At 46.2% G+C, this 25899-nt stretch overlaps 1 protein-coding gene across 1 annotated transcript; it reads left to right on the top strand.

Annotated features, from left to right (window-relative positions):
* The first annotated feature begins 289 nt into the window (after positions 1 to 289).
* On the top strand, positions 290 to 25899 carry LOC137561498 (uncharacterized). Its single transcript, XM_068272833.1, has 4 exons — positions 290 to 418; positions 21384 to 21545; positions 23399 to 23518; positions 25746 to 25899. The coding sequence occupies exons 1-4, from the start codon at positions 290 to 292 to the stop codon at positions 25749 to 25751; spliced, it is 417 nt and encodes a 138-aa protein (XP_068128934.1). The 3' UTR covers positions 25752 to 25899.

Genomic DNA, 25899 nt, shown 5'->3' with positions numbered 1-25899 from the left:
CCCTGACGAAATACAGGTAGTCTTCGGTTAACGAACGAGATAGGGACTGTCGGCTCGTTTTTAACCTGAATCCTTCCTTAAGTCGGGACTACCTGTTCTGTTGCCATTTTTAGTGCAGAGTTGGCGCAGCGTAAAGTAAATAAATAGAGGACATCTCACCTGTTCCATGGCTGTAGAAGGTCCCATCGTGCTGCCTGGAAGCTCCGCTGGCTGTCCTCTCGCTCCCTCCACTGTCCTCCTGGCAGCTTCACATGCGTCGCATAATGACGCATTTGCAGGCGCCGCCACTATGAGGCTTTTCCTGATTGCGTCATTATGCGACGCATGTGAAGCTGCCGGGAGGACAGTGAACGAAGTGAGAGGACAGGCCACGCAGCTTCCAGGCAGCATGCTGGGACCTTCTACAGCCATGGAACAGGTGAGATGTCCTCTATTTACTTTACGCTGCACCAACTTTGCATTAAAAATGGCAGCAGTACAGGTAGTCCCCGGTGGCGAGACGTCATGTTGCCGGGCATTCGTAAGTCGGTGTTCGTAAACCGGGGACTACCTGTACCCTTCAGAGCCTTTTGTGCAAGCAGTTAGTTAGCAAAATGGGCTGCGCAGAACATTCCCTGTCCGCACACCACACATACGCTGTAAAGTGTGAGACAGAGTGTGGGCTGGACAGGGCAGACCATTAGGGGACTACATTCAGCAAAGACAGGATGGGGGCTGGTAAGAAGCCCTCAGAATATATAATTACCTTACTAGTATACATTAACAAATAACATTTAGCTTCTAAAGGGGAGGGGGCCCTCAGTAAAGATCATCACCCAGCTATTGTCATCATTCAGAATCATTTTACACATTTGATTTATCCTGAGACTGACAGTGAGGAAACACACAGACATCATGCTGCAGCCAGGCCTGCAGCAGAAACTTACAGTCAAGTCTGCAGTCACAACAATTTCAGAAATCTGGAGCCAGCCGGCCAGGGATGTGCGCAGCAAATTAGGAAAGGGGGACTCATTCTGCAGAGCGCCTGCGCACTGAGGCTCTCGTAGATCCATCAGCCCCAGCGGCACCGCGAGACCCTCAGCTTAGACAGTGACTCCTGGCAGCGCTGTGCGTGCTGTGTGAATCACTGATTGACAGCGGGGGCGCCCTATTGAAAGATGCGCTCTGCTCTCCCAGCCGCATGTTTGTCTGAAGGTTGGAGCTGTGCTGGGACTGAGGGACAGGGACTCGAGCGAAAGTCTGCCTTGTATATACTGGCAGCAGTGGCCGGTGGCTGGTGATGACTGCCTGCCAATGCCAGATGCAGGCAACCGGCTCGCTCGAGTCCAGGGCGGCCAGGGCACACCACACATTAACAGCAGCATGCCATTGCATGGCTCCGAGTGAGCCACTCGGAGTACGATCTCCTCACAGTCCTCCTCCTCTGGGATCCCGCCCCCTGTCCGTCCTTGATGCCAGGCAACCGCAGCCGCTTCCACCTGACTTTGCTCACATGATCGCACACAGAGCAGATCGGCAAGCGGGGCGGGCAGCTGCGGACACTAGCGGGCGGCTCAGCCTACGAAGGGTGACAGGTCACAGTAGGTGAAGTCAGTTAGTTAGCCTGTCACCCGTGGCCGCCCCAGGAAGGTAGCATAATTAATTTGCCCTAGTCCTGTGCCTTGGGGGCCTGCCCACAAATCCGGCCCTGCCCATAGGTCAGCTTATCTTTATTGCAGCTATTTGGCTGTAAATATCTTAATAATGGTTTAGTAGCCTGTGTCTTCTTCCCCATACACTACTGCTAGCATCTTACATCTCTCAGCGAGTCAGCGGTGAGCTCTTGAATCTCCCGGCATGTTTGTGATCAGCAGCCCGGAGAGGAAGGGGGCGTGGCTGCAGGTCACAGTGCCCTACAGAGAGAGGAGGAGGAGGAGGACTCGGGGAGCGACAGGCATCAGCGTGAGCGTCACTGTGAGTTGAGCCCTGTCGCTTCCTGCAATTCCTAATCCTGACTACTAGACCCAGCCATCCGCGCCTGCCCACAGCAAACGCAGATGTGACAGGCTTGTTGCCTTCTTTTGTAGCCCAGTGTGCAGCGCAACTGCCGCCCTGCTGCTCCATGACAAGAAACTGTCATGGAGAAATCCGAGGCTCCTGCTGAGGGTGCGGGGCCTCTTCAGGTGCGGGGCCTGGGGCGAGTGCCCCACTTGCCCCCCCCAAAGGCCGGCTCTGACCTGTGTGTAATCTAATGTCAGTACAAATACAGCTGCTCTGTGACGACCTCAGAGGTTGTCTAAGAGAATATTGGGAGCAACAACACCATGAAGTCCAAAGAACACACCAGACAGGTCAGGGATAAAGTTATTGAGAAATTTAAAGCAGGCTTAGGCTACAAAAAGATTTCCAAAGCCTTGAACACCCATGGAGCACTGTTCAAACGATCATTCAGAAATGGAAGGAGTATGGCACAACTTTAAACCTACCACGACAAGGCCGTCCACCTAAACTCACAGGCCGAACAAGGAGAGCGCTGATCAGAAATGCAGTCAAGAGGCCCATGGTGACTCTGGACGAACTGCAGAGATCTACAGCTCAGGTGGGGGAATCTGTCCATAGGACAACTATTAGTCATGCACTGCACAAAATTGGCCTTTATGGAAGAGTGGCAAGGAGCAAGCCATTGTTAACAGAAAAGCATAAGAAGTCCCGTTTGCAGTTTACTTGTGGAAAACTAACACTGCACATCACTCTGAACACACCATCCCCACTGTCAAATATGGTGGTGGCAGCATCATGCTCTGGGGGTGCTTCTCTTCAGCAGAGACAGGGAAGCTGGTCAGAGTTGATGGGAAGATGGATGGAGCCAAATACAGCGCAATCTTGGAAGAAAACCTCTTGGAGTCTGCAAAAGACTTGAGACTGGGGTGGAGGTTCACCTTCCAGCAGGACAACAACTCTAAACATAAAGCCAGGGCAACAATCGAATGGTTTATAGAGACTCTGAAGCGAGAATAAAACTCGCTTCAGAGCTTATATATACATGCCCCTGCTAAAACGTCGCTATCCCGCGGCTGAACGGGGGTCCTTTAACCCCCCAAATCCCCCCTTGCAAAATCTACGACCAACTTGGTCGTAGATTTTGCTGCTGCTGGAGGCAGGGCTAACAGCTGCAGCCCTGCCTCACAGCGTGTCTTTCAGCGGCGCATCGCTGCCTCTTCCCCCCCCCTCTCACAGTGAAGGAAAACTGAGAGGCGGAGATACACGCTGACAGACGCGTGTGAGGGCAAGGCTGCGGCCATTAGCCCTGCCTCAGCAGGAAGAGATCCCCGGGCACCACGGAGGGAATTTGGGAGGTAAGCGACCCCTGTTCAGCCGCGGGATAGCGGCGTTTTAGCAGGGGCACACGTGCCCCTGCTGAATATAAGAGCTGAAGCGAGTTTTTTTCTAGCTTCAGACTCTCTTTAAAACAAAACATATCCATGTGTTAGAATGGCCCAGTCAAAGTCCAGATCTAAAACCAGTTGAAAATCTGTGGCAAGATCTGAAAACTGCTGTTCACAAACACTGTCCATCTAATCTGACTGAGCTGGAGCTGTTTTGCAAAGAAGAATGGGCAAGATGTGCAAAGCTGGTAGAGACATACCCTAAAAGACTGGCAGCTGTAATTGCAGCAAAAGGTGGTTCTACAAAGTATTGACTCAGGGGGGCTGAATAATTACGCACACCCCACGTTGCAGTTATTTATGTGTAAAAAATGTTTGGAATTATGTATGATTTTCGTTCCACTTCTCACGTGTACACCACTTTGTATTGGTCTTTAATGTGGAATTCCAATAAAATTGATTCATGTTTGTGGCAGTAATATGACAAAATGTGGAAAACTTCAAGGGGGCCGAATACTTTTGCAAGCCACTGTATATTTCTCACTTTTAAATGTTATGAAATAAAAGTAATGATGATAGAAAGGACCAGTGTGGTTTGAATAACAAAACTACATCGTTTGTGTATGATTTCTTTGTGATATGCGTGACTAGGAACATTATGACAAATTTTTAGTTAGCCATTAAGTACAAATGGTTTTGCAAAATTCTTGTCATAAAATGAGAGGCTTTCATTGTAAAAAATACTGATTTGTCTTCATTTAAACCTGATCCAGTCAGTGTCACAGAGAACTGTTCTTGGTGACTAGTTTCTAGGTCAGATGCCCCCTGGCCTCTGGTGACTTGCTGCCACATGTAATCTGAAACTTTGTTGACCGCTTGAAATGGACAAAACAAAGATGTATTGGGCAGAGTAATGAGGCCATTAAAACGATTTGCATGCAATAAATGTGAAAGGTAATATTTGAGAAATGAGATCTGTCGCACACTTTAAACCTCTGGAGCAAACATGGTGCATTTTACTGTCAAAGTTTAAATCAAAGGCCATGACCACTCTGCTGTGAGGGAATGTATTAATTGCAGAGCCCTTCCAGAATGACAAGGAAGTGACTAACAACAATCTGTCACTGGCACACAGAAGGCTGCTTCAATGGTATATGGTATATGTATAAATAGTGGCGTAACTAAGGAGCTTGGGAGCCCAGTGCAATTTTTACAAGTGACCCCAAGAGCTCAATTGATATGGAGCCTCAAAACCTACCAAGGACAGCTGCAGTGTGAAAGAGGTGTAATCAGAGTATGGAAACAGTTTATTAAGGATTACTACTATGCAATGCACATAGGGAGGTGTTCATTACCAGCATAGCACCAATAAAAAGCTAATAATATGGATTGCTCAAAGAGAAGGAATGTCCAGGAGCAACGTGCTGTATAAATAAAGCATGCTTCTCAAAACTTTAATAACTTCTTCATAAAGGCAAAACTGGTGAAAAGGCTGCTGCACTCACATTTGTAGCACCTATGGGAGCAGGGAAGTTCCAGCCAAGTATCCAGAGAATCCAAGAAAAATCCCGCAGCACCAGATGATGGGATGTAATCAAAAAGACCTATATTTATAATCCAACATCAAAGTTGCAAGAAAAAGCTCACACGTATCGGAGCAACGGCTCCTTAACCACTTGACGACCAGTGGATTTCTGTCTGATCTGTGCTGCGTGGGCTCTCCAGCCCGCAGCACAGATCAGGATTATGCCAGGGCGATCAGACTTACCCCCTTTTTTCCACACTAGGGGGATGTCCTGCTGGGGGGGTCTGATCGCCGCCGGCTTGCTGCGCTTTGCGGGGGGCTCTTCAAAGCCCCCTCCGCAGCGTTTTTCGGCGCTCCCTCCCTCTCCCTTCCCCTCTGAGCGGCGCAGGATGGATATCCGTCCTGCGCATTGTAGGATAGGCTTCAGCCTCTCATATGCCGACGATCCCTGGCCAATCAGAGGCCGGGGATCGCCGATCTGCCTTAGGGCGCTCCTGCGCAGCAGCGCCGTATGATGTAAACAGCGGGGATTTCTTCCCCGTGTGTTTACATTTTGCCGGCGAGCCGCGATCGGTGGCTCTCCGGCTGTTAATGGAGACACCCTCCGTGAACTGACATGGAAAGGCCGCTCGAACGAGCGGCCGTTTCCATGGAAACCCGCAGACGACCAGTTTACGCCAATCGGCGTTAGCTGGTCGTCAAGAGGTTAATCATAGCTCATATGATCATAGCTACGATTAAGGAGCCGTTGCTCCGATACGCGTGAGCTTTTTCTTGCAACTTTGATGTTGGATTATAAATATAGGTCTTTTTGATTACATCCCATCATCTGGTGCAGCTGGATTTTTCTTGGATTCTCTTCTTCATAAAGGCATAACAGCAGGTAAAAAACGTATACTTATCAGCACATGTAGCTTTAAGAGAGGTGCGGAGAATCGTCGACGATTGTTTCGCCCTGAAATGTGGGCTTTCTCAAGACCGTCTTGAGAATGTATGTGAAAAAAGTATAGGCTACAATTTCTGACCATTTATAAAGTGTAGTGTAGCAATATATACTGCCTGAACAGGATTTTTAGGCACGCTATTATGCACTGTGGAAGTTGTTAATATATGGACTATTCTTTTTCAGCACTTTCCAGTTGGCACTGAATCAGTCAGGAACGGAAAGGCTATTGTGGCTTCCTTTTTGTTTCTTGTTTATATGCATCTAATGGCACAGTCACACTGGAAACATTGAAACATGGTAGTGTTAACTGGGCTGAAAGTGCTTTTAGAAGCCACTGAATGCAGCTTTATAGGAGTTGACTGGCACTTTTAGCAGGCATCGACTGGCACCGTAAGCAGGCAGGTATTAGGTCAAGCTTTGTATTTGTTAAAGAGGAACTGTAGTGAAAATAACATAATTCATAGAACTGCTTATTTTTTACAATATTCACTTATAAATTATATGGTCAGTGTTAGCTCATTGTAAAATCTTTCCTCTCCCTGATTTACATTCAAAAAATTTATCACAGTTGGTGACATCTCTAGTCCTGTCAGGTGATCTCTGCGGAATGTTTGTTACTGAGAGTTCTATGCACAGAGGGAGACATTACTTGCTTGGCATTTGGAAAAAGACGTTACTTCCCACAATGCAATCAGGTTCACTGACAGCAAACTAACAGGAACATTATTATTATTTAGTATTTATATAGAGCCGACATCTTCCACGGTACAGAGTATATTGTCTGAGTATATATTGTGTTGTCACTTAACTGTCCCTCAGAGGGGCTCACAATCCCTACCTTAGTGATATGTCTATGTATGTATCATGTAGTGCATGTATAGTAGTCTAGGGCCAACTAACTTATCTGTGTGTTTTTGGGCTGTGGGTGGAAACCGGGGTGCTGGACGAAACTCACGGAAAACACGGGGAGAACATACAAACTGCTTGCAGATGTTGGGATTCTCAAGATTTCTTATATTTTCAGAAGCATTGCTTGAATGGCATTGACACAGTCCAACTGCCAAAATACCATACGCATGAGCAAGCAGACTGGCTGGCATCTGTAAAAGTCCTTACAAGGGAGCGCTTTAGAAACAATTAAAAGACATTTTGAGAATCCCCACATGAAGAGATGGACTAATCCAAAACCTGTCGGTAAGAGGTTCAGGTTATAATTCAGGTTGTCGGCTGGGTTATAAAACTGCAAGTGTCAGATACATAGAAAGTAAAAAATTGACAGCGCATTTACTCTTGAACAAGTGAATGTATGTGTACATATGTGCTTAAAATGTTACAGTTTTTCACCATAGTGCCCCTTTAAGAACACGATTTTGATACTGTGGGAAACACAGAATATTGAGCCATGAGAACAGCTTTTGATTTTGTTCACTGCATTCCACATCATCTCACTGCTTGTGATTACGCCTGTTTGTTCCTGTTCATATTGGTGCACACAATAACAGCAAAGTGCAGGCATCATCACCCTTCATTGTTACACATTAAATGCTTTGTTTAATTATTTATTTCTGCTTATGCAAATTTGTTTTTTTGTTTTTCCCAAAACCTATTCCTAATTTGAACCATGTATTTATCTTGATATAAAAATATATCAATACATTTAACAATATGTATTATTATTGGATGCATCAATAAGTCATATAAAGTATTTAAAAATGAATAAGCCAACTTTTTTCACACCCAAATTTTAGGTGAAAAGTGGGGAGGGTAGGCGTATCTGCAGGTGATATACTATATATGTATATTTTCCACGCATGCGCAGACCTGTCACGCCGGCCGGCGTGATGACGCGGATCAGCCGGCGTGATGACGCTATGTGTCATTAACCAGGAAGAGGTGACCTGACACCCGGTCCGTGTGTCGTTGGGTGACGCCGGTAACAGGGGCTTGCGGAGGCACTAGGAGAGGATCCCGGGGGACCTCGCCGCCTATGGTGAGCTGGAAGAAACCACAGGTAAGTGTAATCTTTTAATTTCAGCCACTGCTCGGGATCCCTTTAAAGGAATGGTCCAAGCTGGGAAAAAAAAAAGATCCACATACGTGGGGCTTCCTCCAGCCCGTGGCAGCCGTCCTGTGCCCTCACCGCAGCTCCGGTGGCTCCTGGTCTTCTCCGCTGGCACAGCCGGGTCGGGTTCCGGGTCGGCTTCTTCTGCGCTCCACCGCGCGGGTCACGTGGCCTCTCCAACGTCATCATACGGTGCTGCGTAGGTGCAGAAGCAAGAACATACTAAGAATAATTTTAACAGTAAGTTTTCAGCTACTTTTTGGTACTTTTCAATTTGTGCTTAAAAGTTATTTGAACTAGAAGATGAGAATTATCTCCTAAGAGAAAACTTAGGAGAAAAATGTAATTGTATCAGGCTCCTTTTTGCTTAGATTCGTTACTGAAGAAGCTTATGCTAGGGCCGCATGTCCAAATAAAAAATAATGTTGCCTCAGAAAATTGGATTATCAATGGCTAGGTGAGGGTGAGAAAAAGTATTGAAAACATATTTTTTATAGGTTAAAAAAAATCTCGCCATGCAAAGTAGGTGAACAGCTGGCACTAGAAAATTTTTAATTAGCTGGTAAAATATTACTTATATAATTACTTCTATAGTGAATCGTGGAGATGTACAGACAGCGTAGCTGCTCTTGGGCCCAAGTTCTCAAAGGAACATTTGTTTCTTGTTATTCAGACATCTCCTCTCTGCATCATTATCTCCAGTGACTGTGGTGTGACATCTAGGATAGTGCTTCTGATTGATAACTACTTCAGCTTACTAATTGCTGCGGCCACCAAGTTAAACTGATTAATGAGAAGGGATGAGGATGTTTTGTCATGTTGTCTTCTGTCAGTCACTTGTTCTACCAACACAATTTTCCTAAGCCTTGGGTTAATGTTGCTCCTAGTTGTTTATGTGTTACATTTCAAGTACACCGTGGATGGGCTCAGGAGATGGGCTGGTGACAAGCTCCCACATCCCGAACACACAGGAACATCGCTTCCCCTTCCTCTGCCAGGGTGGCATACACTTACTACAGCTCTCCAGGAAGGCTTTGCTTGCACTTGATGAAGTTTGCCTGTTTGTTTTACATAATGTGTTGAAGAACAAATGAGAAGAATTGATGAAACTGCTCAGGAGCCAAGCTGTGCATGTCAGTGGATGAAGATGGAAAGGGCACTCCGTGGTTGTTTTTTTTTGGTCAAACTCACAGCATTTCCTAACAACACACAATAGGTGGTGCCTGACAGTACCTGGACTTAAAAAGAACCTGTACTGAGTAAAAATATTTAAAATAAACACATGAGGTAACTTCAAATGAACATTACATAGTTACCTTGCCATCAGTTCCTCTCAGAAGCTCACCATTTTCTTCTGACAATAATCCTTTCCAGTTCTGACAATATTTTGTCAGATCTGAAATATATCAGTTGCTGTCAGTAAAATATCAGTTGCTGTCAGTTACAGCTGAGAGGAGAACTGATGTACCAGGTAAGGGCCCGTTCAGACTACAAAGTGCGGACCGCAACGCATGCGGACCGCAACGCGTACGAACGCACGCCATCCGCGTTCGTATGCGTTGCGTGGCTGATCCCATCACTGAAAAGTGAATGGGACAGCCGCGCGTTTTTGTAAAATCTGCGTGCAGCATGCGTTCCCGGACCGCACAGGTCCGGAACGCATGCTGTGTGAAGATCAGACATTGCACTCTATGCAATGTCTGATGTCCTGCGTGTCGGCCCCCCCGCACGCGTTTCCAAAACGCATATGGAAACGCGTGCAGTGTGAACGGGCCCTAAATGTCCATGTTTCCCTATGGCTCAAGTGGGCAATGTTACAGTTTAACTGTGTGCTGACCAGAAAGCTGTTATGGGTAACGGTCATTTTCAAAATGGAGGACGGAAAATTCCCTTGATCACAGTGAACAAACAGGACGCGGGACAGGAGAAAGACACTGAGGAGTAGACTACATGGAAGGTAAGTATGACTTGTGTATGCTTATTTTGACTTTTTATTTTCAGTTCAGGTTTTCTTTAAAGCTAAGCCAATCTCTACTTACAGTGTTGCTGAAGCTGAGGAACTGTACTACACTGGCATACATTTGAAAACGCTGTCCTAATTTGGGCGCTGGCATAACCGAAAAAAATGATTAACCACTTCCCGACCGCCTAACGCACAGAGGCGGCCGGGAAGTGGACGCCGCAAGGACCGCCGTATAGACAAATGGCGGCGGTCCTTGTAGGGGCATGGGCGGAGCGATCGCGTCATCCGTGACGCGATCCTCCGCCTCCGCCTGGCGCCGCTCACCCGCCGCAACATCCCGCCGGCCATACGGAAGCGCCGGCGGGATGTTAACCCGACGATCGCCGCATACAAAGTGTATAATACACTTTGTAATGTTTACAAAGTGTATTATACAGGCTGCCTCCTGCCCTGGTGGTCCCAATGTCCGAGGGACCACCAGGGCAGGCTGCAGCCACCCTAGTCTGCACCAAGCACACTGATTTTTCCCCCCCCCTGCCCCAGATCGCCCACAGCACCCATCAGACCCCCCCCCTGCCCACCCCCCAGACCCCTGTTTGCACCCAATCACCCCCCTAATCACCCATCAATCACTCCCTGTCACTATCTGTCAACGCTATTTTTTTTTTATCCCCCCCCTGCCCCCCGCTCCCTCCTGATCACCCCCCCACCCCTCAGATTATCCCCAGGACCCCCCCCCCCCAGACCCCCCCCCCCATGTACTGTATGCATCTATCCCCCCTGATCACCTGTCAATCACCTGTCCATCACCTGTCAATCACCCGTCAATCACCCGTCAATCACCCGTCAATAACCCCCTGTCACTGCCACCCATCAATCAGCCCCTAACCTGCCCCTTGCGGGCAATCTGATCACCCCCCCACACCAATAGATCGCCCGCAGATCCGACATCAGATCACCTCCCAAATCCATTGTTTACATCTATTCTCTCCTCTAAACACCCACTAATTACCCATCAATCACCCATCAATCACCCCCTATCACCACCTGTCACTTTTACCTATCAGATCAGACCCTAATCTGCCCCTTGCGGGCACCCAATCACCCGCCCACACGCTCAGATTGCCCTCTGACCCCCCCTTATCAATTCACCAGTGCATTAATTACATCTGTTCTTCCCTGTAATAACCCACTGATCACCTGTCAATCACCTGCCAATCACCTATCACCCATCAATCACCCCCTGTCACCCCCTGTCACTGCCACCCATCAATCAGCCCCTAACCTGCCCCTTGCGGGCAATCTGATCACCCACCCACACCATTAGATCGCCCGCAAACCCGCCGTCAGATTACCTCCCAAATGTATTGTTTACATCTGTTATCTTCTCTAAACACCCACTAATTACCCATCAATCACCCATCAATCACCCCCTATCACCAACCGTCACTGTTACCTATCAGATCAGACCCTAATCTGCCCCTTGCGGGCACCCAATCACCCGCCCACACGCTCAGATTGCCCTCAGACCCCCCCCCCCCTTATAAATTCGCCAGTGCATTAATTACATCTGGCCTTCCCTGTAATAACCCACTGATCACCTGTCAATCACCTGCCAATCACCTATCACCCATCAATCACCCCCTGTCACTGCCACCCAACAATCAGCCCCTAACCTGCCCCTTGCGGGCAAACTGATCACCCACCCACACCAACAGATCGCCCGCAGATCCGACATCAGATCACCACCCAAGCGCAGTGTTTCCATCTATTCTCTCCTCTAAACACCCACTAATTACCCATCAATCACCCATCAATCACCCCCTATCACCACCTGTCACTGTTACCCATCAGATCAGACCCTAATCTGCCCCTTGCGGGCACCCAATCGCCCGCCTACACGCTCAGATTGCCCTCAGACCCCCCCTTATCAATTCGCCAGTGCAATATTTACATCTGTTCTATACTGTAATAACCCACTGATTACCTGTCAATCACCTATAAATCACCCATCAATCACCCCCTGTCACTGCCACCCATCAATCACCCCCTGTCACTGCCGCCCATCAATCACCCCCTGTCACTGCCACCCATCAATCAGCCCCTAACCTGCCCCTTGCGGGCAATCTGATCACCCACCCACACCAATAGATCGCCTGCAGATCCGACGTCCGATCACCTCCCAAGTGCAGTGTTTACATCTGTTCTCTACCCTAAACACCCACTAATTACCCATCAATCACCCCCTGTCACTGCTACCTATCAGATTAGACCCCTATCTGCCCCTAGGGCACTCAATCACCCGCCCACACCCTCAGAATGCCCTCAGACCCCAGCCCTGATCACTTCGCCAGTGCATTGCTTGCATCTTCCCCCCTCTAATCACACCTTGAGACACCCATCAATCACCTCCTGTCACCCCCTAGCACACCTACCCATCAGATCAGGCCCCAATTTGCCCCGTGTGGGCTCCTGATCACTCGGCCAAACCCTCAGATCCCCCTCAGACCCCCTTCCGATCACCTCCCCAGTGCATTGATTGCATCTATTTTCCCCTCTAACCACCCCCTGAGACACCCATCAATCACCTCCTGTCACCCCCCTAGCACTCCTATCCATCAGATCAGGCCCAATACAACCTGTCATCTAAAAGGCCACCCTGCTTATGACCGGTTCCACAAAATTCGCCCCCTCATAGACCACCTGTCATCAAAATTTGCAGATGCTTATACCCCTGAACAGTCATTTTGAGACATTTGGTTTCCAGACTACTCACAGTTTTGGGCCTGTAAAATGCCAGGGCGGTATAGGAACCCCACAAGTGACCCCATTTTAGAAAAAAAGACACCCCAAGGTATTCTGTTAGGTGTATGACGAGTTCATACAAGATTTTATTTTTTGTCAAAAGTTAGCGGAAATTGATTTTTATTGGGTTTTTTTCACAAAGTGTCATTTTTCACTAACTTGTGACAAAATTTTTTTTTTCTATGAACTCGCCATACACCTAACGGAATACCTTGGGGTGTCTTCTTTCTAAAATGGGGTCACTTGTGGGGTTCCTATACTGCCCTTGCATTTTAGGGGCCCTAAACCGCGAGGAGTAGTCTAGAAAACAAATGCCTCAAAATGACCTGTGAATAGGACGTTGGGCCCCTTAGCGCACCTAGGCTGCAAAAAAGTGTCACACATGTGGTACCGCCGTACTCAGGAAAAGTAGTATAATGTGTTTTGGGGTGTATTTTTACACATACCCATGCTGGGTGGGAGAAATTTCTATGTAAATGGACAATTGTGTGTAAAAAAAATCAAACAATTGTCATTTACAGAGATATTTCTCCCACTTAGCATGGGTATGTGTAAAAATACATCCCAAAACGCATTATACTACTTCTCCTGAGTACGGCGGTACCACATGTGTGGAACTTTTTTTTACACCCTAAGTACGCTAAGGGGCCCAAAGTCCAATGAGTACCTTTAGGATTTCGCAGGTCATTTTGCGACATTTGGTTTCAAGACTACTCCTCACGGTTTAGGGCCCCTAAAATGCCAGGGCAGTATAGGAACCCCACAAATGACCCCATTCTAGAAAGAAGACACCCAAAGGTATTCCGTACGGAGTATGGTGAGTTCATACAAGATTTTATTTTTTGTCACAAGTTAGCGGAAAATGACACTTTGTGAAAAAAAACAATTAAAATCAATTTCCGCTAACTTGTGACAAAAAAAAAAAACTTCTATGAACTCACCATACTCCTAACAGAATACCTTGGGGTGTCTTCTTTCTAAAATGGGGTCATTAGTGGGGTTCCTATACTGCCCTGGCATTTTAGGGGCCCTAAACCGTGAGGAGTAGTCTTGAAACAAAAATGACCTATGAAATCCTAAAGGTACTCATTGGACTTTGGGCCCCTTAGTGCAGTTAGGGTGCAAAAAAGTGCCACACATGTGGTATCGCCGTACTCGGGAGAAGTAGTATAATGTGTTTTGCGGTGTATTTTTACACATACCCATGCTGGGTGGGAGAAATACTTCTGTAAATGACAATCTTTTGATTTTTTTACACACAATTGTCCATTTACAGAGGTATTTCTCCCCCCCAGCATGGGTATGTGTAAAAATACACCCCAAAACACATTGTACTACTTCTCCCGAGTATGGCGATACCACATGTGTGGCACTTTTTTGCACCCTAACTGCGCTAAAGGGCCCAAAGTCCAATGAGTACCTTTAGGATTTCACAGGTCATTTTGAGAAATTTCGTTTCAAGACTACTCCTCACGGTTTAGGGCCCCTAAAATGCCAGGGCAGTATAGGAACCCCACAAATGACCCCATTTTAGAAAGAAGACACCCCAAGGTATTCCGTTAGTAGTATGGCGAGTTCATAGAAGATTTTATTTTTTGTCACAAGTTAGCGGAAATTGATTTTAATTGTGTTTTTTTCACAAAGTGTCATTTTCCGCTAACTTTTGACAAAAAATAAAATCTTCTATGAACTCACCATACTCCTAACGGAATACCTTGGGGTGTCTTCTTTCTAAAATGGGGTCATTTGTGAGGTTCCTATACTGCCCTGGCATTTTAGGGGCCCTAAACCGTGAGGAGTAGTCTTGAAACGAAATTTCTCAAAATGACCTGTGAAATCCTAAAGGTACTCATTGGACTTTGGGCCCTTTAGCGCAGTTAGGGTGCAAAAAAGTGCCACACATGTGGTATCGCCGTACTCAGGAGAAGTAGTATAATGTGTTTTGGGGTGTATTTTTACACATACCCATGCTGAGTGGGAGAAAGATCTCTGTAAATGGACAATTGTGTGTAAAAAAAATTAACAAATTGTCATTTACAGAGATATTTCTCCCACCCAGCATGGGTATGTGTAAAAATACACCCCAAAACACATTATACTACTTATCCTGAGTACGGCAATACCACATGTGTGGCACTTTTTTGCAGCCTAACTGCGCTAAGGGGTCCAAAGTCCAATGAGCACCTTTAGGCTTTACAGGGGTGCTTACAATTTAGCACCCCCCAAAATGTCAGGACAGTAAACACACCCCACAAATGACCCCATTTTGGAAAGTAGACCCTTCAAGGTATTCAGAGAGGGGCATGGTGAGTCCGTGGCAGATTTCATTTTTTTTTTGTCGCAAGTTAGAAGAAATGGAAACTTTTTTTTTTTTTTTTCTCTCACAAAGTGTCATTTTCCGCTTACTTGTGAAAAAAAGAATATCTTCTATGAACTCACTATGCCTCTCAGTGAATACTTTGGGATGTCTTCTTTCCAAAATGGGGTAATTTGGGGGGTATTTATACTATCCTGGAATTCTAGCCCCTCATGAAACATGACAGGGGGTCAGAAAAGTCATAGATGCTTGAAAATGAGAAAATTCACTTTTTGCACCATAGTTTGTAAACGCTATAACTTTTACCCAAACCAATAAATATACACTGAATGGTTTTTTTTTAATCAAAAACATGTTTGTCCACATTTTTCGCGCTGCATGTATACAGAAATTTTACTTTATTTGAAAAATGTCAGCACAGAAAGTTAAAAAAATCATTTTTTTGCCAAAATTCATGTCTTTTTTGATGAATATAATAAAAAGTAAAAATCGCAGGAGCAATCAAATAGCACCAAAAGAAAGCTTTATTAGTGACAAGAAAAGGAGCCAAAATTCATTTAGGTGGTAGGTTGTATGAGCGAGCAATAAACCGTGAAAGCTGCAGTGGTCTGAATGGAAAAAAAGTGGCAGGTCCTTAAAGAGGAACTGTAACGAAAAAACGGCCCCTGGGGGGTACTCACCTCGGGTGGGGGAAGCCTCAGGATCCTAACGAGGCTTCCCACGCCGTCCTGCGTCCCTCGGGGGTCTCGCTGTAGCCCTCCGTACAGCGGTGACGTAATATTTACCTTTGCAGGCTCCTGCGCAGGCGCTCTGGCTGCTTTCGCTCCGAAGGAGGCGGAAATACCCGATCGCCGTCGGGTCCGCTCTACTGCGCAGGCGCAAGTCTGTGGCGCCTGCGCAGTAGAGCGGACCCGACTGAGATCGGGTATTTCCGCCTCCTTCGGAGCGAAAGCAGCCACAGCGCCCCCGCTGGAGCCTGCAAAGGTAAATATTGAATTGAACAGTCGGCACAGTCGCCGGCTGTTCGGAGGGCTGCAGCGAGACCTCCGTGGGACAGAGGACGGCGTGGGAAGCCTCATTAGGATCCTGAGGCTTCCCCCACCCGAGGTGAGTACCCCCCAGGGGATCTTTTTGTTGTTACAGAGTCTCTTTAAGGGGTAGAAAGCCCTAGGTCCTCAAGTGGTTAAGGGAGCATTTTATAGTGGTAGTAGGATATAGGTAAATAACCGATATTCTGCAACCTAATTGATATTGTAAAATATAGGCAATATTTGCACAAATTTCACTATGAGCTAACCTCTCCCTACTCTCACACAGAGCCCTCCCCTGGTGGGCAACTAATAATCCTCCCCTGGTGGGCAACTAACAACCCTCCCCCCAGGCAACTAATAACCCTCCTACTGGGCAACTAATAACCCTCCCCATGGGCAACTAATAACCCTCCCCATGGGCAACTAATAACCCTCCCCATGGGTAACTAATAACCCTCCCCCTCCTGTGAAAAAAAATGTCCGCCCACTAAATAGATACATCACTTCGCGCCCGCTATTGATAGCTGCAGTTCCCATAATGGGCTGCCCCGGTGCCTGCTATTTAGCGCGCACCAATTTTTGATTGTGATTCAATTAGCTGCTCTGCTGCAGCGGGGTAAATTATGGACCATGGAAAGTTAAAGCTCTGGAACACTATCATGAAAAATTTTAAAATGTAAAACACATATAAAATGTACATTTCTCACAAAGTAAAATGTACTATAAATGACTTTTTTTTCTGGCTACCAAACAAAAAGGCTCACACTAACTACTGTATCTGGTGGGGATGGGCAAAAAGGTTACTTTATACATGTTTTGGTGTGTAGGGGGGTAAGAATACGACCATTTTACTATGAGGCGTAGTGATTTCTAGCTTTGTGCTGTATACAATCCAATGTTTCTGCTGTTCAGTTGTATATCATAGCAGCAGCTTTTGTATAAATCAGGAAAAGCATGCTACATTCACCACCTGCCGAATGGAAATATTAGGTATTATGTATCACATGGAAAATGCCATATCTATCTGAATAAACAAAAATAAAACTAAAAGATTGTTAGCAAATTAGCAATGAACATATAAAATAAATAATATTCCACCTACACACTCTCAGATAATACGCACTTTGATAACAGATGCTTAGCTCCCGGAAGCAGGGGCTGTTTGTGTCAGCAGCACACCACATTACTGCAATGATGTATAGGATCAGCTTGCGTCTAGTCAGTGGTATAACAGCCTGTAACCCTTCCGATAAATCAGGAGTCATGTGGCCCCTCACTTCCCCTCATTTCCTGAGGTGTTATCATACTAAACATAAGCTGTGGGAGTTGCAGCTTTTCCCTGGAAACAATTGCTAGATATCACCCGCCTGCTCCATTCTGCTGATAATACTGCCAGAGTGGGTACAACTGAGAAGTGCAAATGATAATGTGGCAGACATACTAACACTGCACAGAAGATCAAAACAGCACACTCACCTCCTAATGAGGAGTGAAGGAGAAAGTGAAAACACGCTGAATGCAATATCCCATTGTCCAATGCAAGCCACACCAAATTCAGAGACAAACATAACATTTAAAAATAAATAAAAAATGGACATTTGGCATGTGTCTGAATATGACAGAGCAGATGTAATAAGTTTTACTGCCGATTCTGTAAAAGACACGATGGTTGATGCATGAAATTGCGGTTATATTGCCATGCATAGATATCTCAATATTATTATTACGTTTTTATATTGTGCCAACATCTTCCACATCGCTGTACAGATTATATTGTCCTGTCACTTAACTGTCCCTCAGAGGAGCTCACAATCTAATCCCTGCCATAGTCATATGTTTATATCGTGTACAGGGCAGTTTCTAGGCAAAATTGTACTCAGGGCGAGGGTGTTAAAACTGCACCCCGCCCTTCCCCCGTGATCTGGCGAACCTATACTACGCCCCAGTATAGATAGCCAGGCGTAGGTACGTCCAGTATAGGTAGTCAGGCGTAGGTACTTCCAGTATAGGTAGCCATGCATAGGTGCTCCCAGTATAGGTAGCCATGCATAGGTGCTCCCAGTATAGGTAGCTAGGCATAGGTGCTCCCAGTATAGGTAGCTAGACATGGGTTCCCCTGGTATAGGTAGCTAGGCATAGGTGCCTTCAGTATAGAGAGCCAGACATAAGTTTCCCCAGTATAGGTAGCCAGCTGTGGGTGCCCCCAGTATAGGTAGCCAGCTGTAGGTGCCCCCAGTATAGATAGCCAACTGTAGGAGCCCCCAGTATAGGTAGCCAGCTACAGGTGCCCCCCGTATAGTTTAGTTAGGTATAGGTGCCCCCAGTTTAAGTTAGCTAGGTATAGGTGCCATCAGCTAAGGCTAGCTAAGTATAGGTTCAGCCAGTATAGGTTAGGTAGGTATAGGTTGACCCCAGTATAGATTAGCTATGTATAGGTGGCCTCAGTATAGGCCAGCTAGGCATAGGTGCAGCCAGAATAGTTTAGCTAGTTATAGGTGCAGACAGTATAGGTTAGCTAGGTATAGGTGTAACCAGGTAGGTGCCCTGTATGGGGTGATGGAAGGGGGGGGGGCTGCAGCCACACTAGCACTAAACCGCAGTGAGGGGGGCCCTACTTCTCTCTTTCTCCCTCCCCCAGGGATCCCCTCCGTACTGCCCCTCTTAGAAGAGTATGCGCAGCGGATAGCAACACAACTCACCTCCTTCCTGGCTCCAAGCGACGATCACATCAGCCGGGATTCTCTGTCTTTACCACCACTTCCCTTACTCTCTCTACTTCCTGCAGATTTAGTTCAGAAAAATGCTGCACTATAAAGACCTTTGTTCTTTCCTCATTGTTTCCAGTAACATCCCTGTGATATAATGGTCATGACTGTTATGCCAGTAAAGCATATTGACTAGATAGAAGACCGGTGATGTCATTACTTCTACCCCCATCTTCTATTTTCCCTTTCCAGTGGAAGACCATGTGTAGGACACTCTAACCTTCGCCACCTCCGAAGCAGCCGAGGAGGATGGCCAGGCACCTGACCATCATTGTGAGTCACTTATGGACACAGAACAGAGTGATTGTAACATCCGCAGTAATGGTGGCTGCGGGCACGCAGGGTGTCTCCGCAGCCGCCTTGCCTTCCTGTTCAGGGACTTCGCCCGTGCCTCTGGCGTCTAGTACGCCGAGGACGGGTTTGTCTTTTGCACATAGGGTTGCCGTATCGCGCGGGTGCGCGCGGAGACAGGACCTTTATGCGAGGAGGAGGCGCGTCAGTTGACCAGCCGGTCGGCTGACGTCAGAGGAGACTAACGGCGCTCCGGATTGGCTGATTGTTGTGGGTGCGGCCGTGGGGTCTCCTCTGCTTCATAAGCCTTCACTGTTCATTCGCAACTTGTCTGCTGTTGCGAATACTCACGTGTTAGCGCTCAGACCTTAGATAGTATCCGGTGTGCTTTGATCTGGGAGGAAACCAGGGATTTCACACAAGACTAGGATTATTGTATTACTGTATTTTGATATTCTGTGTATGACTCTGGCTACCCTCTGACTCTGCTCTTGCTTATCGTTTCTGTACTTCTGCCCATCTGACTCTGTTGCTGAACCTTGCCTGATATCTTACTACTCTCTTGCCTTCCTATTCTGTACTGTACCTGCCCGCCTGTTACTGATCCTAGCCTGTCTGACCTTTCTACTCACCAGTGAGCCCTTGTCACTGGTGAGGTGCTCTTCTAATAGTACCCACCAGCTCCTCTGGTGAGGTTTTGTCAAACTATTCAGTTACTGTGTTCTAATAGTACCCACCAGCTCCTCTGGTGAGGTTTTGTCAAACTATTCAGTTACTGTGTTCTAATAGTACCCACTAGCTCCTCTGGTGAGGTTTTGTCAAACTATTCAGTTACTGTGTACCAATAGTGACCACCAGCTCCTCTGGTGAGGTCTAGCTAAACTATTCTGTTACTGTTGCACCAAGCACTACATACTTTGTATTCTGCCAGCTATACTTGTATTGTTGGTGATACTGCAGATCACCACATAATCAGGTATAGCGTCTGTATTATTGGTGATTCTGCAGATCACACATACTCAGACGTCTGTGTTGCTACACCAATCGTTACAGTGATGATGAGGATTCCACCAGCAGCTCCAGCTCTAGCCATACCGTCATAATCTTTACTGCTGTGATTCCATCTGAAGAGGACCAGCTTCACCCAAGATCTTGCTGTTTGTTCCCAGGATGGCTTTGAAGAAGATTCGGGACGTGGTGTCAGCATGGATATGTCAACCTTTTTGTCAGGAAATACCAACGTTGTGTAAGTGACCTTGCGGCCCATCAGTTTACCTTTACAGAACAACTTAGACGTTCTACTTGGTAAGTCACTTTATAGGCAATTTAAGACATTCAAGGGACACCAGTCTTTCTGGCGTGCACCTTTATCTCCAGAGGAAGAGGGCATCACATCACTTCATAACTTTGTAAGCATGGCTAAGTGTGCCATCTGATAGAGGAATGTTCTTGCAGCAGACATCAAGTGGGGTAAAGACCACTATTACACACTTACATTTTTGTAAAAAAAAGATTATTTATTTGTGTCAATAAAAATAACGGGGTGTTTTTATCACATTATAGTCTATGGGGTAGCCAAATGTCCGGCACCCTTCTTGCCTTTCTCGCTCTTTAAGACCTATTGGGATGAAAGCAATAAACTGTCTTAAGCAGAATTATGTGTATAAAGTCTTACTGCATAATGAGTAGAGCAAAATGCAATACATTACATGCAGTGCATTATGCTTTACTCATCATTTATGCAAGTGATTCTGCTTAAAACAGTTTATTGCATACACCCCCTTGTGTATTACCCCAGTCAAATAGTGTACTCTGGGCAGACTCCATCTCCCTTCTTGTCATGCCTTTGGGCCAGGAAGAGAGAATAAAGCTTCCTAACATGAATATAGACTATTTAACCCTCAAAACATTTTGGAAAAGTAAATTAATATTCCTTTTCATTGAACTTGTAGAAAACATCACTCCAATGGCTTCAATGTCATCTCTTGGTGCCCCTGCAGTGCATCCTGCTGATCTGCGGGAAACATCACAAGGGTCTCCAGCACATGGGTATGATCAACTGCCAGAAGATCTGAAGCTAAGGTTAAGATGGTCCCTTCTAGTAAGAGATTTTGTTTCCACATTTTTTCAATAGGGATTCACATAGATGAGCGCCAGCAATGGGTAACTATGTCACATGAAGAAGTTTTACTTCAATTTAGTATCTGCAAAACGCTGCTGAAGGGGTCTAAGAAGAGCCCCTTAGTACTGTGTCTCATTAGCCAAAGGTAAGAACTCCATATGCTTACTCTTTCCTAATTCTGTATGTTACAGGAACATTTCCAACAGGCTTTTCATCAGCAGAAGCTGGAGGAGGAGCAGCAGCCGGAGGAGGAGCAGGGAGAGGAGGAAGAGCAGCTGGAGGAGGAGTCCCAGCCAGAGGAGGAGCAGCTGGAGCCATTACCTAGCACTACTGGAGAGATGACTGGAAAGAAGGTGTGGCAATGTCTTTCTGAAAGAATACCTAATTGGGACCACCAGCAATCAGGAGACAAGAGGAAGCTTACATTCATGTCTCTCTTTGTCCTGGTACCCAGATGTCTGTTTTAAGCCATCATTCAGCATATGCTATTACCTTCTCCTTAAAGAATACTTGAGGTGAAAGCTATATGGAGGCTGCCATATGTATTTCATTTTAAACAATACCAGTTGCCAGGCAGTCCTCCTGACCCTGTGTCTCTAATACTTTAAGCCATAGACCCTGAACAGGCATGCAGCAGATTAAGGACTGTGAGTCACCTGACTCAGGTTTTACTGGATTAGCCATATGCTTGTTCCAGGTTTTTGACTCTAGACACTACTTATGCCAGAAGATCAACAGGGCTTCCAGGCAAATTACATTGTTTGCAAGGAAATAAATATGGCAGCCTCCATATACCTTTCACCTTGGGTATCCTTTAAAGTGTACCCGAGAGATTTTATTAAAAAAAATAATGGGCTATTTACATAAGAAAATGGAAGCCTCTGAATCCTGCAGAGGTTTCCCACGTCCTCCTGGCCCCCACCGTTGCAACAAGCGAACCACCACAACCCCAGCAGTTTCTAGTCTGTTTGTGCTCACAGGGTGAGGGTGTACAAATTGTGCCCTCCCTCCACCCCAGAGTGCACCCACTGTAAGGTAATCAGATTTCCCCGAATGTTAGCCAGACTGCCACCACTGTAAGGTAGCCACTGCCAGCATGCCCTGTAAGGTAGCTAGAGTGCCCCCACTGTAAGGTAGCTAGAGTGCCCCCACTGTAAGGTAGCCAGCATGCCCTGTAAGGTAGCCAGACTGCCCCCACTGTAAGGTAGCCAGACTGCCCCCACTGTAAGGTAGCCAGCATGCCCTGTAAGGTAGCCAGACTTCCCCCACTGTAAGGTAGCAAGAGTGCCCCCACTGTAAGGTAGCCCAAGTGTCCCGTAAGGTAGATGTGCCCCCACTGTAAGTTAGCCAGAATGCGGGGGGGGGGGGGGCGCATGCAGATATTGCACAGTGGGAATGTTTAAGATTACTCACCAGCACAGCAAAATTTAACGCTACCCAGCATCTCCTTTCTGGTCTTCGGTGCTCTATCACACTGGTAACAGCGCCCCCTATTATGACATCATAGGGGGGCGGTAAGACAAGAGCGACAGAACGGCGACAGCCTCTGAAGTTATATGTTTGTTTGGGGTTTTTTTGTTTATTGCCGCCAACTTTAACCAAAACCAAAAAGTTGTGATCGCCCCTCCTCAAATACACCCTAGTATCTGAGGTCCCTCAGTGTACTCTTGGTCCCCTCTGTTGTGCCACTGTCACCCCATGCACTGTCCCAGCCTCACTGGCCTCTTCAATCGAGTGGCTGGGAGCATTCTGCACATGCACAGTTTGTAAAATTTGCAACTGCACATGGCCAACTATCCCAGCCACAGGAGCACAATAGAGGAGGCATGCAGCTGGGACAGCACAAGCACCATTGTCACAGACTTTAGTTGGGGGACAGTGGCACAACAGAGGGGAATGGGTGGACACCTAGGGACTTCAGATACTTTGGAGGGGGGGGGGGGGGGGGAGTAGCTGACAAAAAGTAGCTGACATTGGTAGGAAATAATATATGTCTTTTCTGTGGTATAGTCTGCCTTTATTGTGCTAATAAGCATTTTCTCCATCCGCACAGAGGAAGCAGGAGACAGAGAGGGTGAGGCAAGTAATGCACTGCTTATTTCTGCTTATTTCTATTATACATATATCTATTGGTTTTCCTATATTTATTGTAACATATAGCCTCTGTCAGTCTTGATATTATTGTAAATTTCTGATCTCCCTGCAGATGACTTTCGTGCAGCCACCACTTTCACCAGATCTGCATCAACCAGTGGCTGTGGGAGTGCTGGACGTGTCCCCTCTGCAGGCGTCACATCACCACACCCCATCCCGCCATGATAGATATGTGAGCGCCGGTGAACAAAAAGGCCTTTTTTTAATAGTTCTCTTTCTTTCTGTCATAGAAACTAGGGATACAGGGACCAGGGCAGGCTTGGTCAAACTATGGCCCGTGGGCCATTTCTGATCCGTTTCCTTTTTTAATTTAGCCCATTGATGCAGGACCAGATTCCCAGCTGCTGGGGGAGAGGCGTCCCACTCACCTTACCTAGTGCCTGCCTACCCAATGAGTGGTACTTTTGGCTAACTATACTGGGGGGGGGGGGAGGGGGCTCATCTGTCAACGGACTGGGGATCCATTTGGCTTCCAGTACTAGGGGAGGCACAACTAGTACCTATACCGGGGGGGCTACTGGGGGGCACACCTGGCTACCTATAGGTCGTGATTTACACCTAAACTGGGGGCGTTCATAAGACTGGGGCACATTTGACTTCCAACAGGGAGGGGGATCTATCTACTGCCTATACTGGGGGCACATCTGCCACCCATACTGAGGACTACTGAATACTACCTAAACTGGAGGCCTACCTGAGATTGGGGGGGGGGGGGGGGGGGGAAGGCACATTTGGCTTACAATACTAAGGGTGTGGTGAGGCACATCTGATACTTTTACTGGGGGGGATGCTAGAGACATATCAGCTTTATTCCCTTTTAAAGACTAAAACCTGTTGTGTTTTGATGTTTACATTTACATTATATTAAGTCACAAAACACCCCATCCATCTGCTCTTGGTCTGGCACCTCAAATCTAAGAACCCATTGTGGCCCACAAGTCAAAAAGTTTGCCCACCCCTGCACTAGGGGAAAATGTAAAATCCTGAGGGTGTTGATCCAGGGATTTTATCTGATCACCATTTGGAGTTGGGAAGGATTTTTTTCCCTTTTAAGGCTAACTGGCCCAAGTCTTGTAAAGCTACATACACATGAGGCACGGATGTCTGCAGTTGCATGGAGACAAGCAACAGTTGAAAGTCTCCAGCAACGACAGTTGTATACAAGCAACGATTGTATACACGCGGCAACAACCTGTCTGCAACATAGCGTAAACTGTTGCTCAGCAACTTCTGTCGCAGGTTCAATGAACTGTCGGACTCACAAAAGTTGCTAGAGACTAGCATACACTCGACTGCACCGACTTGAGACTAGGGACGGTTGCTGCAACAGCTGTTGCCGGGGATTGAACAAGTCAATCGCCTGGAGACAGCTTTGACTAGCAACAGTTGCTTGCGCGCGCCTCATACACATGGAGGACCTGTTGCCGCAACATGTGCGCGCCATGTGTTTCCAGCTACAGTTGTAGCCTGTGTGTATGGGCCTTTAGGGTTTTTCGCCTTCCTCTGGATAAACTGGAATATGTGAGGGTACAGTACAGTTTTGTACATTTTGTTTATTTATTAGGTTTAACCATCTATTTGTACTTCTTTTTATATAATATATTTATTAAGCTTCACCTGTGTTTTTATTCCTCAGATAAAAGTGTGTTTCCTATAGGTACAAATGATGTATATATTCAAGGGTAATGCCACTAATATCACTACCACAGTCTATGGCCATTCTGGGGGGAGGATAGAAAATTAGTCTACCAATTTTTGATACAATCGGACTACACAAATTTTGTGTAATCATTATCAACATCTATGTAATATAAGATATCTGAAACAAAAAATATAAGAAAAGACCAGGATCCCTGTATAGTGTGTCTGATGATAGGAAATCGTATACAAGATTAAAAAATGGAGTACTCACAAACTTGGGATGCCACCAGCAACCAATGTAGTAGTAATCAATCGATATATATACACAATCAATGCATTCACTCTCCTCAAAAAGTTCACTTATACAGTATAGGGAAATTGTGAACTAAAACCAAAATACCCAACATAAAACAACCTCCATAAGGGTTGAAGCATCACCAAATGTATATAAAATGGGTAAAAACTGTTAAAAGGCAAGAAAATTTACCTCAAACATAAGATAAACCAAGAAATAAAAAAAATTCAGATACTTGGTCTATCTCCTGTTTGAGGTAAGGTTTTTTGTTTTAAAAAATATGTGTAATGAGGATCCATGTACTGAGTATAATTACGATTATTCCAGTGAAGTTTTTTTACTCTACAAGGATGCCATTAGGATTGTAAGTGTATGTCAAAAGAGCCTGTTATCAATGGCACAATATATGTAATTTTTGGGGGAAAATGTGTTTGGTGTTTATGCAACTGTATTGTTCTTCTAGGTTTGATCAACTTCTGCAGATTGTTGACTCAGATTTGACCAAGCAGGATACGAGGTTTCGCAATGCTATTCCTCCAGTGGAGAGACTGTTGTTGACTCTGATGAGTGCATAGCTGTAACTATACATGAAATACATTATACGAAAAAAAAACACA

This window comes from Hyperolius riggenbachi, chromosome 1 (genome assembly GCF_040937935.1).
Source record: "Hyperolius riggenbachi isolate aHypRig1 chromosome 1, aHypRig1.pri, whole genome shotgun sequence".
Classification (NCBI taxonomy): Eukaryota; Metazoa; Chordata; class Amphibia; order Anura; family Hyperoliidae; genus Hyperolius; species Hyperolius riggenbachi.
This window is presented reverse-complemented; position numbering and strand designations above follow the sequence as displayed.